The 19,207-nt window shown below is 40.8% G+C and overlaps 1 protein-coding gene across 3 annotated transcripts in view; it reads left to right on the forward strand.

Moving 5' to 3' along the window:
- Positions 1-19,207, forward strand: part of nup93 (nucleoporin 93) — a 163,248-nt gene that overhangs the window by 19,209 nt on the left and 124,832 nt on the right. For all 3 annotated transcript variants that reach the window (XM_073069825.1, XM_073069826.1, XM_073069828.1), the window contains exons 2-3: positions 3,743-3,940; positions 6,658-6,775. In XM_073069825.1, the coding sequence (XP_072925926.1) occupies positions 3,762-3,940; positions 6,658-6,775 (297 nt within the window). In that variant the 5' untranslated portion in view covers positions 3,743-3,761. The remainder of the gene's footprint in view (positions 1-3,742; positions 3,941-6,657; positions 6,776-19,207) is intronic.

The raw sequence follows: 19,207 nt of genomic DNA on the forward strand, positions 1-19,207 counted from the left end.
CCTCATGAAGGATATTTTCACATTGGCCTCCTGTTCCTGGACATTTAATGCAGTGCAAACTGGACAGTAGCCTTGGACATGGCATCTATCAGAAACCCACTCACACACACATATATATATATATATATATATATACACCTAAACAATAACAATCACCATCCACCTCCCAATGTGGAGTGGTTCTTTCTACTTTGATTAACTATTTCGGACCCGGAGAGTTTCCCTAAGGAAATAAGATCATTATGCACGACGTTCCTACAGAATGGCTACAAGGTGAAGGGAGTCAATCAGGCCCTTAAAAGGGCTGATGGAAAAACCAGGAAACCTAACAAAAAGGAAGAATCTATCGCTACCTATATTTCCACGGTTTCTGGAAGGATTGACAGGTTCCTGAAGATATACTGGATTAATACCATCCACAAACCCGTAAGGGAGCTTAAGTCCCAGCTTGCTTATGCGGGTCGAAGATGACTTGGCACTCAGGTTGGCTGACATTTACAGGATTCCCTGTGAATGCGGAACAGCGTGTATTGGCCAGACGGACACATGGTGGAAACCCGCATCAAGGAGCACAGGAAGTGTATCCATTTGGGTTACCTGGAGAAAGTGATGGTAACAGAACACTACATTCACAATGGCCATAGGATTGACTTTGGCACAAAGCTACTGTGCTGTGCCGATGGCTTTTGGGGCCACCTGATGATGGAAGCTAGTGAAATAAAACTCGAGAAAAAGAATTTTAACAAAGATGAAGGTCTCACTGTAAGTAAGAACTGGAGTTCAATTGTAAACAAGATGGAAGAGTGGACACATGGTTGGATGACGACTAGCCAATCAGGAGGCATGGACTATGTGGCTATAAATACCACCAAACTAGACATACCCAAGCATCATCTCTGAAGAAGGTGGCAGAGTTTGTCATTAAAATGTCTGTTACAATTGATATCTGTACCCGGCTGGAAGCTGAGAAGAGTTTATTCATCATATACGTGGGGAAAGCATGAGATCCTTTTTAAAATATTTTCAGTTCAGCTGCACAGAATGTATCCGGGATCACACATTTAGCTGACATTTTGTCCAAATTCTGCAAATCAGAAGATTATTTGGATGTCTTCCGTTTCAGTTGATTTTATATTCAAGCAGATAATTAAGAGAACTTCAGTTCTATTGTTTTTGTTTGTGTATGCAGCTTGGCATTACATTAGGTCCTTCAAGGATTATATTTGATATAGAAGAGGCTACAATAAGACAAGAAATAAAATAATTTTTGTGAAACATTAATTGGATGACATAAGAATATCTTGTGGCTGTACTCTAAACAACCACTGATCTCCATCTGTTTTAAAGACTACACACTTGTTCCCAATAAATTGGAATATGCATATTTATATAAACTTGTTTCTTAATGATTGAACTTGCCTATTCTTACAAAGAAACTGCGCCATCCAAGTTGAGGTGAATTTGGATTGAGTTGATGTGGAGTTGGTAAAATAGGTTGGTGAAGAACAGGAAATTTGAGGGGAGAGAGAAGCACAAGTTGGAAGCTGAAGAAAGGAATCGAGAGAGGGGACTTGAAGAGTTAAGGAGTAGCATAAGATTTACAGACAGGTTTAGAATTCAAGAGAAGTGTGTTTAATTTTTTCTAATTTAGAAAAAAATTGAATAGAATATTAAGTACCAAAGTGAAACGATAAGAAGGTATTAAGAGGGAGATAAATTGCAATGGGGAAAATTGGCAATTTCTTGTGAACTTCACAGTAAATCTGTGTAGGGCAGAACACTGAAATTTGGTCATGATCAAGTCCTATTCATGTTTCACTTTCAACCACCAAGCTGTCCTTAAGTCATCTTTTCATTAAAGGCCATACATGGTATTTGGGGTCAGGAAGTCCACCTGGTTTTAGTTTTCTTTTCCGAGCATCATGTTATTGTGATCATTGTTACACCTGATGTTAAATATAGAACTAAATTTGAACCTAGAATGACATTGGCTTGACTGGTTTAGTTGCATATTGGGGAGGGTTATATAATTTAATGATTGTCATTTTGCCTTTGTGTTTTGCAATAAACTCTAGATCAGTGGTTCCCAACCTGGGTCCGCGGACCCTTGCTTAAACAAGGCATAAAACAGGTTGGTAACCCCTGATCTAGATCAAAACATCCTACAAATAAATGTAATAATGCTTTGTTATTTCATTATATGAACTATTTTTAAATATTTCTGACACTTGTGATGAGGCATAGATGAATATTTAATTCCTTTTAGTTATATACAGTGAACTGGTCTGAAATACAACTAATTTAAACAAATGTGACAGTAAAACTAGTTTTCAACACTGTTTTTCCAAGACTGACCCAGGGTATAGCATTTGTTGAATTGGTACAACTGAGGATTATTGTCTCCTGTATATGTTGTCTCATCAAGTAGTAGTATCAAGTCTCTTTCATTAGTTTTGATTAACTGAATCTCCTGAGTGATTTAGTTCTGCCTTTCTGTAAGGTGACATTTATCTCAGTCATTAATGTACATTAAAAAGAGCTGTTGGAGTAAATGCAACTTACGATAGACTGTAGGAGCCTCTCCTGATAAAAGCAGGGTTATTTGTGGAATTTGGTGGATGGTTATATCAAATTGATAATGTGGTAATGTGGTAAGTAAGTGTGACTGTTGAATGGGAATAAACCCTGGTAATTCTGTCTATGAATGATATTAGTATATTGTAGAATATATAAGCTGTGGTGATCCTTCTTGCATTCAGTGCATTACACAAAGAACAGCAGCTGCATACTTGGATGTTGGAACTTGACAAATGAAGGTTGATGTTGGTTCTCAACCATTTAGGATATAGGCCTATTGTTGGCAGTTTATTTAGGCATTTTCCCAGTTAAGTAAAGTAATTTTAAGTGATTTCCATGCGTGTCTAGTCACACACAAATCCTGGATTTGTGAATCAGCCTTGGTAAGCCCAAACATACTAGGATTGTCCAGAATTTGTTCCTAGTTTAGGATGTAAGATTGTTTCAGTGGTATGCTGGGGCAATGGAGTAACAAGATAACTTGAAATATTTTGGATTTTAATGGAAGTCATTTATTTACAAAGGTTTTGCTTCATTTAAATTATTTTAAAATTTTTTGAAGGTTAGCATCAATAAAAAAGCAAAATATTTCTCAGCTTTTGCATCTGGCAAACCAGTAACAGGTTAATTGGCTGTCAAAGCATTCAAAGGCAGTTTCTCCACTGTGCTGCCAATTTCCCCTCAAATGTTCACTCCACATTACTGGATCCTTTGGTAAAGCTATAAATTCTCCACATTTGGATATGCTAAATGAGAGCACAAGGAGGTTATAGATGTGGATTCAAGAAGGGAAGGGGATAGGAAGACAGGGCAACAGATTAAATAATTATTCTGCTTAATATTCTTATTTTTTTCTACCCCTTTCAACTGTCTGAAATCTTCAGATCAGTCCTCGGTCCTGGGCAGGGCATTTTTCACTTGCCCTTTCAGAACCAGCCAAGGTCTTTAGTAGCTCCAACTACTGAATAGACCTAGTACTAAGATAATACGTGCCTACCATAGCCATCTACTGTACCCATTAGATTTGTTCTGTTTTCTTCACTCTAACCTATTATAAGTTCTGAGTCTCTTTTTTGTTTAAGTTGGTGTATAAATGCAGACTTTTCTGTATAGTTTTCCTATAAAGGAATTGTACATAATGTTTGACTTTGATCTCTTTCTGCAGACCCTGTAGAATATTTACCATGGACATGGAGGGGTTTGGAGAGCTACTGCAGCAGGCTGAGCAGCTTGCTGCAGAAACTGAAGGGATGTCGGAGCTTCCACACGTGGAAAGAAACCTGCAGGAGATTCAGCAGGCAGGGGAGGTCTTGCGTTCTAGGACTCTGACTCGCACATCGCAGGAAACAGCAGATGTCAAGGCGTGAGTTTAAGTGCTATATTATATTTTGAATATCATGCTTAATTGTACTATTTAACATCTTTTTGTAAATATATTATACCACAATGTAAAATCATATATTACTCCTACTTATTCTTGATACAAATTGAACTGACACATTCAATCTCCACTCTTGCATTTAATTAGCGTGGCCATTTCTATAAAGTGTAACGTCCATCTTTTGTGGTGCTGTTGTAAGCCAGCTGTATCCATTTTTGAGGACAGCACGTTTGAACATTTTCATGAATATTTCATTAATTTTGGGCTAAAGTGTCATTTGCCTTGATTATAAAGTGTAAATATTAAGTGAATGCCATTGTTGATTAATGTTTAATTTGAGGAGAAATTTGAAGATTGATATTAAGTGCTGGAAGAAGACTCCAGTATTGTCATCTTTCTCTTTCAGATCAATCTATATCAGTAACAAAGTATGATGATTAGAAGAAATTACATTGTTCTGGAATTGTGCTTTAAATTGGGAGAAAGTCTTCAAATATGGCTAGGGGAAGAAGCTCTTTCCCATCCTAACACTTGTCATAATGCTGTGATACCTCCTGCCTGATGGTAGAAGGCCAAAGAGATTGTGGGATGGATGGGAGGGATCATTGACATTGCCAAGGGCCCTGCCTACACAGTGGCCCTGACTAATATCTCTAACGGATGGAAGAGAGATAATCCTCAGCAGTTCTCGTAGTGTTTTGTAGGGACTTGTGGTCAGATGTCTTGCAATTCCCATACCAGATGGCGATGCAGCTGGTCAGGGCACTTGATAGTGCTCCTGTAAAAATGTGATTAAAATCAGGAGGGGAGAGTGCGTGAGGGAGTGGGGGGTGAAGACTCAATTGCTCAAGAAGTGGAGACACTGCTGTGCTTTCTTGACCAAAGAGATGGAGTTGAGAGTGAGGGAACAGGTGTGATCGTCCATTATGGGCACTCACAGAAGCTTGGTGCTTCTCATTCACTGTGGTGGAACTGTGTACTTGCAGCATGCATCTTCCTAATGTCCACAGCCATCTCTTTGGTCTTGTCGACTTTGAGACTCTCGTTATTACACTTACACCGTTCTACCAGCTACTCTACCTCCTTTCTGTACACTGTCTTGTCATAGTTGATGAGGTCAACTACTTGTGTCATCAGCAAACTTAATTCAGTTTGAACTGGATCTAAATATGGACTTGTGCATCAGCAGTGTGAACAACAGTGGGTTGAGCATGCAGCCCTGAGGAGCTCAGTGTGATGGAGCTAGAGATGTTTCTGCCAACACTGACTGATTATTGCCGTTCTGTCAAGAAGTCCAGGATTCTTTTACAGCGAGAGGTGTTGAGACCCAATGAGGACAATTTACCTGCTAGCTTCTGAGGGTGATCATAGTAAAAGCTGAGCTGAAGTCAATAATCAGCATCCTGACATGCGAGGCACTACTTAACAGGTGGGACAGGGTGGATTGAAGTGTAGGAGTTATGGCATTATCACTGATTTGGGCAATACGCGAACTGGAAAGGATCCGAAGTAGCAGATGGGATTTAATGCAGTCCATAACCAACCACTCAAAGGACTTCATTATTTTTGAAGTCATTGCTACTGGACGGTAGTCATTGATGCAGGTTTTTGTCACCCTCTTGGGCACCGGCGATAATGGTGGCTGCTTGAAGTCTGAAGGGACAGTGTACTATTCCTAAGAGAAGTTGGAGATGGCTGTTAGGACCTCAGTTAACTGATCGGCACAGTCCACCAGCACCCAACCAGGAATGTTATCAGGCCTCGTTGCTCTACATGGGTTGATCCTGGCTAGGGTTTTCTTCACTGGCATATCATTCCATGCATCAAACCAAGTGTAAAAGACATTCAGCATATCAGGTAGAGAAGTTTCAGTGTTGTTCTCACACAGGGTGGACTTGTACTCTGTTGTGGACTGAATGCCCTGCTGCATGCACCACAGAATGGGTGTATCTTCTCTATTATTAAACCTGTTTTGCCTTCCTAATGGCGTGGAATAAAACGGCTCTGAGCTGCGCTATCCCCCGATCTAAAGGCAGGATCCCGATCAACTAGCTATGTCTGGGCCTATGCTGTCAGCATGGTTTCTGATTTTCCCTCTCATACTGTAGATGTGTTTAATAATGGTGACACCCTCAATAGTGACACCCTCTATGTAGCCAGTCACAGATCTCTCATATTCACCAATGTTAATGTGATGGTCGTAGGTAGCCACCTCCCTGTATAATATAATAGCCCAATTGTGAAACAAATAGCTGAATGCCAACTTTCAATTTTAAATGTATTAAATGATGGGTTTAATTGTGTCTGCATCTTTTATAACTTCTAGGTATTCTGATTTTCATAGATTGATTATACTGGGGTGTTCTTACTTTGAAATGGCAAACATTGCCTAGGATCTGGTCAGTGTTGCTTCAGATGTTGTCCAGAAGTAAATAGGAGACATCTTCTTTTAGCTGCTTTTGCACATACAGTTAATGAAAATCTTATATTCTTCATAATTTGTCATGCCAAAACTGTCATCCTGTATTGTTTGATTTTTAGTGGTGTATTGTCAACTGTTCATTCTCCTTGCGCGTTTAGTAGTTAAAGATGTTTCTCACTAAAGGATATTTTTATTTTGGTCAGGCCCCATAACTGTTGTTGATATAGAGCTTGCGAATGATCAATTTGTTTTTAATTTCTTCCCTCTTTTGAAATAGGTCGATTCTGCTAGGGACTAAAGGGTTGGACATATCTCATATTTCTCAGCGACTGGAAAGCCTGAGTGCAGCTACTACCTTTGAACCTCTAGAGCCAGTCAAAGATACGGATATACAGGTAAATGGACGTCTGCTGATGTGCCTGTATGTTCTGAATCTACTGATTTAAATGCATGGAGAATTAAATCAAGAGTCTCTTCAAGATGTCAATAATTTGTTCCTGCTCAAGTATTAACATTTTATTTTATACAGCGGATTCTGGTTAGTTAAGACATATAAGTACCAGTACATGTTGGCCCAATTAAGTGGCTGCTCCAATTAGCTGAAGCATCATGGAAATAGCTAAAAAGGTGCAAAAAAAGACAAACTGTTTAACTGACTATAATGTCTATAAAAAGTATTCACACCCCCCCCCCCACCTAAGTTTTCATGTTTTATTCTTTTACAGCATTGAATCACAGTGGATTTAATTTGGCTTTTTTGACACTGATCAACAGAAAAAGACACTTTTTTGTATCAAAGTGAAAACAGATCTTTCTAAAGTGATCTAAATTAATTACAAATATAAAGCACGAAAATGATTTAATAAGTATTCATCCCCTTTAATATATGCTCCAAATCATCACTGGTGCAGATAATTGGTTTTAGAAGTCACATAATTAGTTAAATAAAGTTCACCTGTGTGCGGTCAAGGTGTTTCAATTGATTTGTAGTAACAATACGCCTGTATCTGGAAGGTCCAACTGCTGGTGAGTCAGTATCCTGGCAAAAACTACACCACGAAGACAAGCAACTCCGCGAAAAGGTTACTGAAAAGCACAGGTCAGGTGATGGATAGAAGAGAATTTGCAAGTCAATAAATGTCCCTTGGAGTATAGTTAAGTCAATAATGAAGAAATGGAAAGAATATGGCACAGCTGTAAATCTGTCTAGAGCAGGCAGTCCTCAAAAACTGAGTGGCCGTGCAAGAAGGGGACTAGTGAGGGAGGCCACCAACCTTCAGTGGCTAAGATAGGAGAGACTGTGCATACAATAGCTGTTGGCCGGGTGCTTCACCAGTCGCAGTTTTATTGGAGAGTGGTAAAGAGAAAGCCGCTGTTGGGGGGTGGGGGGGGGGGGGGAAATGGAAAGCGCACATGAACTCCTGGCCAGAATTTGCCAGAAGGCATGTGGGAGACTGAAGTCAGCTGGAAGAAGATTCTGTGGTCTGATGAAACCAAAATTGAACTTTTTGGCCATCATACTAAACGCTATGTTTGGCTTACACTGCACATCATCAAAAACACACCAAGTCTACTGTGAAGCATGGTAGTGGCTGCATCATGCTGTGGGGATGCTTCACTGCAGCAGGCCCCGGAAGGTTTGATAAGGTAGAGAGTAAAATAAATGCAGCAAAATACAAGGAAATCCTGGAGGATAACCTGATGCAGTCTGCAAGAGAACTGCAAGTTGGAGGGAGATTTGTTTTCCAGCATGACAATGACCCCAAACATAAAGCCAAAGCTACACAGGAATGGCTTAAAAACAAAAAAGTTAATGTCCTGGAATAACCAAGTCAGTGTCCAGACCTCAATACATTTGAGAATTTGTAGCTGGACTTAAGGGCTGTTCACTCATGATCCCCATGCAATCTGACAGAGCTTGAGCAGTATTTTTTTTTTAAAAAGGATGGGGAACAATTAGTGTCCAGATGTGCAAAGCTGATAGAGACCTATCCACATAGACTCAAGGCTGTAATTGCTGCTAAAGATGCATCTACTAAATGCTGACTTGAAGGGGTAACATGCAGTCAATTATTTTGTGTTCAATAATTATAATAAACTTAGACCAATTTGTAGAAATGTTTTCACTTTGATAGGAAAGAGTCTTTTCTGTTAATCAGTGTCAAAAAAGCCAAATTAAATCCACTGTGATTCAATGTTGTAAAACAATAAAACATGAAACTTCGAAGGAGATGAATACTTTTTATAGGTGCTGTGTATTTAAATGAATTACAGAACAAATTAGGACACTACCAAATCTACTTTACTGGTTCCTAATAGTTATCAGATCCACCAGACCTTCATCTTCATTGTAACATTTAAGATGATTGTCGATACCTTCAAATTCTTCGTAGTTCCTAACACTTTGAAGTTATGAAATTGTTTCATTTTCACTCTTGGCTGTTTTTGCATGTCCAAGGCTGAATGCTTGAAACTGCGGTGAGCAAATAGTTCTGAATTATCTTCTGCTTATATCAGTGACAAAAATCAATGCTTTTTGAACATAAGCACATGCGACAGATTCTGTTTTTAAAAACTGTTTGCTGTACAACTGCACATGACTGATGCTTCTTGGAAACTGCTTGGCAAGTCTTCTGTCCTAATTAAGTGGCATATGTCCTAAATAAAGGAAGGGAATTCAGGCTGCTTTCTTGATTAGTTTTTGTTCTTTAAGAGTCATCCCAAATAAGCCGCTGGCCTAATTAACTGGAATCCATTGTACTTCCTTTTGAACTTTAATGATTGGCTTTGATTTTAAACTTTTGGAAGGATATTAGCTTTATTGATTTCAGTTGGCTGCATGTTAACTTGTAACTAATCCCTGCTCTTGGGTAGCTTGAGAACTCTTGAATACTGGATTTGATTTTGGAGAAACAAGTTTAGTGATTTGAGTTTTGGGTGCTTTTTTAAAATGGCAATTTATGTTTAATCAGTTCTGTGAAAGAACTAAATTTGATTTTTTTAAACAGCATAGGAGATTTCCATTTTTCATTTCAATTAAAGTTTTTGATTGTTTATATGATATAAATATTCCTGGTTGCACTTATTGACCATTCCTAATTCATTTTGAAGCAGAGACGAGATATCTTCTGCTGCACTGTCTCCCAGAGATGGTACTTGGCAGTCCTGTTAGGTACAGTAGATAAGGCCATAATATTGGAACTAGTAATGATGAAGTGAAGTTGTGTGACTTGCAGGGGAAACTGCCTAGTGATGTTCCTGTTCTGTGTGATAGAGTTGAGGGTTTGGGAAGTGGTTTTGAGGAAATTCTGAAGAGCTGCTGTATTAAAGCTTGGAATAGAATAGACTGCAGCTTTTGCTGGTGAAAAGAAGTGGCAGGGTTGAGGATCAAGTGTCAGTCATACCAACTATAGGATGTTAACTTGACTGGATAATCAACCACCTGTATTCATCAAGGGAGGTAGAGTATTTTCCTTTATTCCTTTCACTTCCTTCATGCCTGCCTGCATTATTGATGTAGTTGTTTCAATTAAGGTTTTAGTTAAGTTTATGAATAAGGTTACCCCCAACAATACTATTGAATATCAAGAGATACAATTTTAAATCTCTCATATTAGTGACTGATATTGCTAGTCACTGCAAGCCTTAAGGTTCTCTCTGTATGTAGCCAGAAATTGCTTTATTATTCAGTTAATTACAAATGGAGTTGATATTTATTTGGTTGCCATTTAAAAATCTCTGCAAATTTCATAATGTTAGGAAAGCCCTTGAGGAAACAGCTGAATAGAGTTGGGGTTAGGACTTTGAGGGACTACTGCCTAGATCTGAGGTTAACTGTATAAAATGACATATTGACTTAATGTATTTTTTTTTGTTAATCTTCAATAATAATAAAAAGATTTTAAAATGAAGGTTAATTGACAACAGTCACATTTGACCCTCTTAACCAGTGGAGTACATTCAGTTTATTTGTATTAAGACTCCTAATGCCACAGTTAGACAGGTGCTCCATATAGGAGTGATATGCTATGGCACAGTGTGTAATGCTGCTGTGTTACAGCTCTAGTGGGCCAGGTTCAGTCTTGACCTCCAGCGTTGCTGCGTGGCATTTACATATCCTTCCTATGAATCAGTAATTTACCTTTGGTTGCTGTGGTTTCCTCAAGTCCAATGGACAAGTAGGTTTGTGGGTTACTTGGCCACTAAATTGATCTTGTGGTGAGTGGTAGCATCTAGGATGAATTGATGGGAATGAGGTGAGAGTAAAATGAGATTAGTGGAAGTGAGGTGTTAATGGACTTGGTGGGCCAAAACGTCTGTTTCTGAGTCTGATAGTTTTGTCAGCTGAGGTTTGCATGTGTGTGTTTGACCTGATGCCTTGAAACTTTACAATGAGTCTAAATTACTGCCTGGATCAGAGGGCGTGTCCTTTGTGGAGAGGTTGGATGGCCTTGGGTTGTCTTCTCTAGAGCAGTAGAGGGGAGACCTGATAGAAGTTTGTAAACTTGAGTTGTACAGATGGATCGTCAATATCTTTTTCCAAGAGAGATGGATGCCAGGCATGTGCTGCCTGCAGTGATAGTGGATGCAAATACAATAGAGATGCTTAAAAGGCTTTTTGTTCGGCATATGAATCTATAGAGTGTAGAGAAATGCCTACAATATGTAGGCGGAAGGGATTTGCATTATTATTATTATTTACTTTATTGTCGCCAAACAATTGATACTAGAGCATACAATCATCGGAGCGATACTTGATTCTGCACTTCGCGGTCCCTGGAGTCCAAATCAATAGGAAATATAATAAAAATTTATATTATAAATCATAATAAAAAATAGAAAAGGGAAAGTAAGGTAGTGCAAAAAGAAACTGAGAGACAGGTCTGGATATTTGGAAGGTACGACCCAGATCAGGGTCGGGATCCGTTCAGCAGTCTTATCACAGTTGGAAAGAAGCTGTTCCCAAATCTGGCCGTACAAGTTTTCAAGCTCCTGAACATTCTCCCGGAGGGAAGAGGGACAAGAAGTGTGTTGGCTGGGTGGGTCGTGTCCTTGATTATCCTGGCAGCACTGTTCCGACAGCGTGCGGTGTAAAGTGAGTCCAAGGACGGGAGATTGGTTTAATTAGGTGTGTCATTGATTCAGCAGTGTTAAGTTGAAGGATCTGTTCCTGTGCTGTACTGTTCTATAAGACGGGTATTCAGCCAATGACATCTGTGGTAATTCTTGGATTTGTTTCTCTAGCCCATTTTTAACCTTAGACACTTTTTTTCCAAATAGTTATCCATTCCTCCATTGAAAGTTATTATAGATTATTCCCACTTTCATTCATTTGAATGTTCTTTACCTGGCATACCTTTTGTCATAAACTGAGAAGAGAGATGATCACTATTTTGTTTAATCACAATAACAGCTTCTGCAAATAATATACACAGGTATAAATAATGTTAAGACATATTGCAGGTGGATAAATGGCACATGTCATTTTGCTATGCAAGTGCAAGGAAATGCTCAGATCAGAGGAAAATCTAAAATTTCCTTTTGACGTTCATTATTGCCTGGAAATTTAGCTGAGCCAGTCACATAAATATTGTGACCAAAAGAGCAGTATCAGTTGCTAGATTTTATGTCGTGAAGGACTTGCTGCTAGAATTCACATTTTCTATCAAACGTACATTCGGAGTATGTTGGATACTCTTCACTTGGCTCCATCAATACACAAAACTTAGCTCCACTGAGTACAAACTAGCCTTGAATCGTTTCTTCCATATCTTGTCCACAGTATGTGCGCTATAAAAAAAAATGCACTGGAGCCCCTCACCAAGACTCCTTTGTCAGGACCTTCCAAACTGTCTATCACTTATAAGATAGCATGTTCCCCTACAAGTCTTAGACCATATTGATTTGGAAATGAAATGACATTCTGTGATTGTTGCTCGTTTAATTCTGTTCTTGTTAGCACCCCACTCGAGGTGTTGGGTTATCATTTAGTTTATATCAACTGTGCTGGCATACTTTATTTTCAAAAAATGCATTCCCACTCCACAAACCTGCAGCTTTTAAGTATACCTAAAGAGCAACATTTGCATTCACCCACCCATCTTTCCTGTATTAATTCAGAATAACTTGATTAGTTACATACTGCAAAATGCGATATTCCACATCCTTCCTAACTCAGATGTTCCCAAGTTGGATGAGCAGGACTGAGACGGAATTGCCGTGTACATGCACCACAATGTGTTAATTATGCAGCATACTCCACCTCCTCTGCCTTTAAAAGACTGAGCTATCCTGTCTTCACGGTGAATCGTGAGACCATCCAGCCATATCTCTGCATCCAAAATAGCGGGGGAGAGCCGTGTTTCCCTGAAGCAAAGTTCATAGCAGTCCCTGATGTTCCTCTGGTACAGCAATCTTGCTCTGAGGACTTCAATTTTATTTTCCACTGACTGTAGTTGGTTGTGGGAATCTAAAGCCTCTGCATTTGAACCTTACTTGCAGCCCAGCATGTTTTACTTGCTTCCTCTTAAAGAGAAACAGCAGTCACTACCTGCATCTGCAGTCCGGAATCTGTCAATTTTGACTATCAATAGATTTTTGAAAAAACATCTTAAAATGATATTGTTTACTGAAGTACCCACGGCTTTGGTTGTGGAGTTCAGCTGTAGTAGTCCAGAACAGGAATCAGAGCTTCATGCAGTGAGGCTTCCCTTAGCGGTGCCATCTTTTTAAAAAAAGTTGTGGATAGTGGAGGTTGTATGTTACAATGGGATATAGATAGGATGCAGAGTTGAGCAGGGAAGTGCAACTGGAGTTCAATCTGGGCAAGTGTGAAGTGATTCACTTTGGAAGGTCAAACTTGGAACGTCAAGGGAATTTTCCGCAATCCTGGTGTACATAACAATCCTGGCGTATCCTGACAATCATGGTGTACATGCCACCTCAGGCCAACATCAGGTTGGCACTGAAGGAACTAAACTCCATAATCAGCAGGCATGAAGCTGCATACCCTGATGCCTTCCCTACCAGTCTGAGAATTTCAACCAAGCCAACTTGAAGTCTCTGAACCACCAACGCCATCATATAAACTGTGGAACCAGAGGAGCCAACCACTTGCTCACTGTTGTATTACTGTCAAAAATGCTTTCTGTGTCACACCCACACTTTGGAAAGTCTGATCACCTGGCTCTAATTCTTCTCTCAGCGTATAGGCAGAGACAAAAGACCGCAGCACCAGTGGTGAGGACTAAAGGTATGGTCAAGGGAGGCGGAGGAGTGCTGTGAGTTGGTGGACTGGGCAACATTCAGGAACTCCTTCTCAAGTCTGAATGAATATGCCTCAGTTGTCACCAACTTCATGAAAACCTGTGTACCTTTGCAAATATACCAGACATTCCCAAATCAAAAGCCATGGTTGAATCGGGGGATTTGTAGTCTGAGGGCTAAATCTGTAGTTATCCAGAGCCATACAATGAGTCCAGGTACGACCTACAGAAGACTATCTTAGGAGCAGGGAAACAATTCTAATTGAGGTTAGAGACAGAATCGATGCATGTCAGCTCTGGCAGGGTTTGCACCATTACTGGCACATCACTCGGCCTTATATCCCTTGGACAATAGTAATACCTATGACAGGCTGTTGTTTCTTGACTATAGCTCAGTATTCCACGCGATCATGCCCTCAAATCTAATGAAAAAGCTCAAAAACCTGGGCCTCTCCCTCAGCATTTGGATCATTGACTTTCTCACAGGCGGACTACTGTCTATGCAGATCCAAAATAACACCTCACTGACCATCAACACTGGTGCACCTCAGAGATGTGTGCTTAGCCCACTACTCTACTCTACTCTCTCTACAGCCACAACTGCGGCTAGGCACAGCTCAAGTGCCTCTCAGTTTACTGATGACGCAACTATTGTTGGCAGAATTTCAGATGGTGATGAGGTGGTGTAGAGGAGTGAGATAGATCAGCTAGTTGAGTGGTGTTGCAGCAACAACCTTGCACACATCAGTACGACTAAAGAATTTACTGTGGATTTCAGGAAGGGGAAGTCACACACCTGTCTTCATCGACGGATCAAAAGTGGAAAGGGTGAGCAGTTTCAAGTCCCTGGGTGAAGGCATTTCTGAGGACCTATCCTGGGTCCAACATGCAATTACAAAGAAGGCACGAAAGCGGCTATATTTCATTAGGATTTTGAGGAGAATTGTTATGTCACCAAAGACACTAGCAACTTTCAGCAGATATATCATTGGAGAACATTTTAACAGGTTGTATCACTGTCTGGTATGGATGAGCCACTGCACAGGATCGGAAAAAGCTGCAGAAAGTTATTAAAGTCAGCCAGAGCCATCACAGGCACTAGCCACTCCAGCATCCAGGACACCTTCAGAAGGCAATGCCTTTAAAAAGATGGCATCCATCATTGAGGACATGCCCTCTACTCATTGCTACGATCATGGATACAGGAGCCTGAAGAGATGCAATCTACATTTCAGGAGCAGCTTCTTTCCCTCCACCATCAGATTTCTCAATGGACAATGAACTCATGAACACATCAGTAGTTCTCCCTCTTTTCGCACTAATTTAAAATATTTTTTAAACATACTGTAATTATAGTTTTTAATACTATGTTGCAATGTACTGCTGCTGCAAAACAACAAATTTTACCCATATCCTGGTGATTTTAAACCTGATTTTGATTCTAAAACACCCCCAATCTTCATGTTATCAGCGCGAGTCACTCACAAAAATCACAAAGGGAAGGGGTCTCAGAACAGATCACTGCAGAACACCGTTTGTCACCGACCTCTATTTTGATTATGTTCACTCTTTGCCTTTTGTGGGCAAGCCAATTGTGAATTCATGTGGCCAAGTTTCCATGGATGCCTCATGACTTTCTGAATGGGAACCTTGTCAGATGCTTACATGTGCATGTTCACTGTTCTACAGTTATCAGTTTGTTGCCTCCTTGAATAACTCAAATTAAGTTTGTGAGGCGTGATCTACCTCTCATAAAGCTATGCCAACTATCCCTAATATGACTATGCTTCTACAAATGATTGTAAATCCTATCCCAATGAATTCTTTGCAATAATTTGCCTACAACTGATGCAAGACTCAATGCTATAGTTCCCAGGATTGTCCCTAATACCTTTATTGAGCAATGAGCTATGTATTAAAAAAAAATTGAAACAAATATTCTTCATAATTGTTGTGATCTCAGGATTGCTACCCCTGCCAAGTGTTTGTGAGGCCAAAAATGGGAAGATCAGTTTAACAAGTAGCTAAGGAGTAGGTGTCGGAGGGAGGGCTTCAGATTTTTAGATCATTGGTCTCTCTTCCAGAGAAGGTGGAATGTGTATAAAAGTGATGGTTTGCACCTAAACTGGAGGCGGACTGATATCATCGTAGGAAGGTTTGCTAGTGCTGTCCTGGAAGGAGGGAGTGGCAGTTTCAAACTAGATTTGCAGGGGAATCGGAACCAGTACCAGAACAGACAGTGGAGTGGTTGTGGTGACTTGTTAAGAGCTCAGGCACAAGTCAGGACTCAAAAGGTTGAGCATGGTGCGACTAATGTTTCGAGTTGCATATATTTGAATGCAAAAGAAGTATTGTAGGAAAGGCAGATGAGCTCAGGGCATGGATTAACGCATGGAATTATGATATTGTAGCCATTAGTGAGGCTTGGTTGCAGCAGGGACTGGTATCTCAATATTCCGGGGTTCTACTGTTTTATACCATAAGATATAGGAGCAGAAGTAGGCCATTTGGCCCATCGAGTCCGCTCTACCATTCAATCATGGGCTGATCCAATTCTTCCAGTCATCCCCACTCCCTGCCTTCTCCCCATACCCTTTGATGTCCTGGCTAATCAAGAACCTGTTTATCTCTCCCTTAAACACACCCAATGACTTGGCCTCCACAGCCCTCATGGCAACAAATTCCACAGATTTATCACCCTCTGACTAAACTAATTTCTCCACATCTCTGTTCTAAATGGACATCCCTCAATCCTGAAGTCATGCCCCCTTGTCCTAGACTCCCTTGCCATGGGAAATAACTACCATATCTAATCTGTTCAAGCCTTTTAACATTCGGAATGTTTCTATGAGATTTCCCCTCATTCTCCTGAACTCCAGGGAATACAGCCCAAGAGCTGCCAGATGTTCCTCATACGGTAACCCTTCCAATCCTGGAAATATTCTTGTGAATCTTCTCTGAACCCTTTCCAATGCCAGTATATCCATTCTAAAATAAGGAGCCCAAAACTGCACACAATACTCCGTGTGGTCTCATGGGTGCCTTATAGAGCCGCAACATCACATCCCTGCTCTTATATTCTATACCTCTAGAAATGAATGCCATCCTTGCATTCGCCGCCTTCACCACCGACTCAACCTGGAGGTTAACCTACACGTGGACTCCCAAGTCCCTTTGCATCTCTGCGTTTTGAATTCTCTCCCCATCTAAATAATAGTCTGCTCATTTATTTCTTCAACCAAAGTGCATGACCATACAGTTTCCAACATTGTATTTCATTTCCCACTTCTTTGCCCATTCCCCTAAACTATCTAAGTCTCTCTGCAGGCTCTGTTTACTCAACACTACCTGCTTCTCCACCTATCTTTGTATCATCAGCAAATTTAGCCACAAATCTATTAATCCCATAGTCCAAATCATTGACATATATCATAAAAAGCAGTGGTCCCAACATTGTCCCCTGTGGAACTCCACTGGTAACTGGTAGCTAGCCAGAATAGGATCCATTTATTCCCACTTTGTTTTCAGCTGATCACCCATGCAAGTAACTTCCTCGTAATTTCTTATTTTGCTAAGCAGCCTTGTGTAGCACCTTGTCAAAGGCCTTCTGAAAATCCAAGTACGCCACTTCTACTGCATCTCCTTTGTCTACTCTGCTTGTAATTTCCTTAAAAAATTGCAGTAGGTTTGTCAGGCAGGATTTTCCTTTAAGGAAACCATGCTGGCTTTGTCCTATCATGTCATGTGCCATCAGGTGGTCCGTGATCTCATCCCTAACAATTGATTCGAACAACTTCCCAACCACTGATGTCAGGCTAACTGGTCTATAGTTTACTTTCTGCTGCCTCCCACCCTTCTTATATAGCGGAGTAACATTTGCAATTTTCCAGTCATCTGGTGCAATGCCAGAATCTATCGATTATTGAAAGATTGTTAATGCCTCCGCAATCTCTCCAGCTGCTTCCTTCAGAACCCGAGGTTGCATTCCATCAGACCATTAAGCTTCCAGAGCACCTGCTCGGTTGTAATTTTCACTGCACATATTTCACTTCCCCGACACTCTTGAATGTTTGGTATACTGTAGTTGTCTTCCACTGGGAAGACTGATGCAAAATACGTATTCAATTCCTCTGCCACCTCTGTGTCTCTCATTACAACATCTCCAGCGCCATTTTCCATTGGTCCTATATCTTCCCTTGACTCTCTTTTACCCTTTATATACTTAAACAGTGTGCATGTGGCAAAATCTGTAAGAACGATCGCAGCTTGAAGATCCACCAAGTGAGGATGAAGTGTCTGGCGGGAGCAGGAGCAGCACACATGACGTCACTGTGGAAACAGTTTGACGAAGATGTCAACCAAATTCTGGAGGCAACGGCGAAGGGAGGGGTCAATAGGAAGCTGCAAACCATGACAACAATCATGGTCAGCATATTCGCAGCCCATTCCTTAGCCAGAGCCTTCAGCAATTTGGGCATCGAGGGAGAGAGGAAGAGGAGAGCCATCCGCAGTACCACCGATGTGGCAGAGAGGGCCTCAAGGTGGCTGTGGCTCAAGAGAGGGGAGCCATGGAATCATGTGTAGCTAGCCATCTGGACACAAGCTGGTGTCTGATCAGCCCCGGCTGGGTCACCTGGAGGAGGGTGTATGATGTTGAAAGACCCGAAACACCCGATGATTCCAGGAACATCACTGATGATGTGTCCAGAAGCATCAGTAGATGTATGCACACAGCAATAAAGCTTTTAGTATCTTCTTTGATATTAGTCACCAACTTCCTTTCATAATTTGTCTTTTCCTTCCTAATGATCACCTTGTTTACTTCTGCAAGCTTTTAAAAGCTTCCCAATCCTCTATCTTCGGCTTCCTTGTATGCCCTCTCTTTTGCTTTTACTTTGGCCCTGACTTCACTTGTCAGCCACGGTAGTGTTCTTCTTTCATTCAAAATTTCTTCTTACTTGGAATACATCTGTCTTGCATTTCCCTCATTTTTTGCAGAAACTCTAGCCATTGCTGCTCTGCTGTCCTTCCTGCTTCTATTGCCCTGTAACTTATCCCACTGGCTGTGATTATGCCTCATATCTTGCCCGTATTTTCTATCATCTCTGTTGCACGCTGTCTTTGTTTTATTTCAGTTTTCCCCTTCCTCAGCAATATCACTTCGGTTCCCATCCCCCTGCCAAATTAGTTTAAACACTCCCTAACAGCTCTTAAACCTTCCTGGTAGGATATTGGACCCCTTTGGATTCAGGTGTAACCTGTCCTTTTCGTACAGGTCATACCTCCCCCAGAAAAGGCCCCAGTGATCCTGGAATCTGAAGCCCTGCCCCCTACACCAGTCTCTCAGCCACACATTAATATGCCTGATCGTGCTATTCTTTCACATGGCACAGGCAGCAATCCTGAGATTACTACCCTGGAGGTCCTGCTTTTCAGCTTCCTACCCAACTCCCTGAACTCCTCTTCAGGACCTCCTCCCTTTTTGTACTTGTGTCACTCACCCTCTCCCTTCACAGTACTCTGCACCCAATCCGAGACATCCTGTACCCTGGCACCTGGGAG

The sequence above is a fragment of the Hemitrygon akajei genome, chromosome 17, assembly GCF_048418815.1.
Source record: "Hemitrygon akajei chromosome 17, sHemAka1.3, whole genome shotgun sequence".
Lineage (NCBI taxonomy): Eukaryota > Metazoa > Chordata > Chondrichthyes > Myliobatiformes > Dasyatidae > Hemitrygon > Hemitrygon akajei.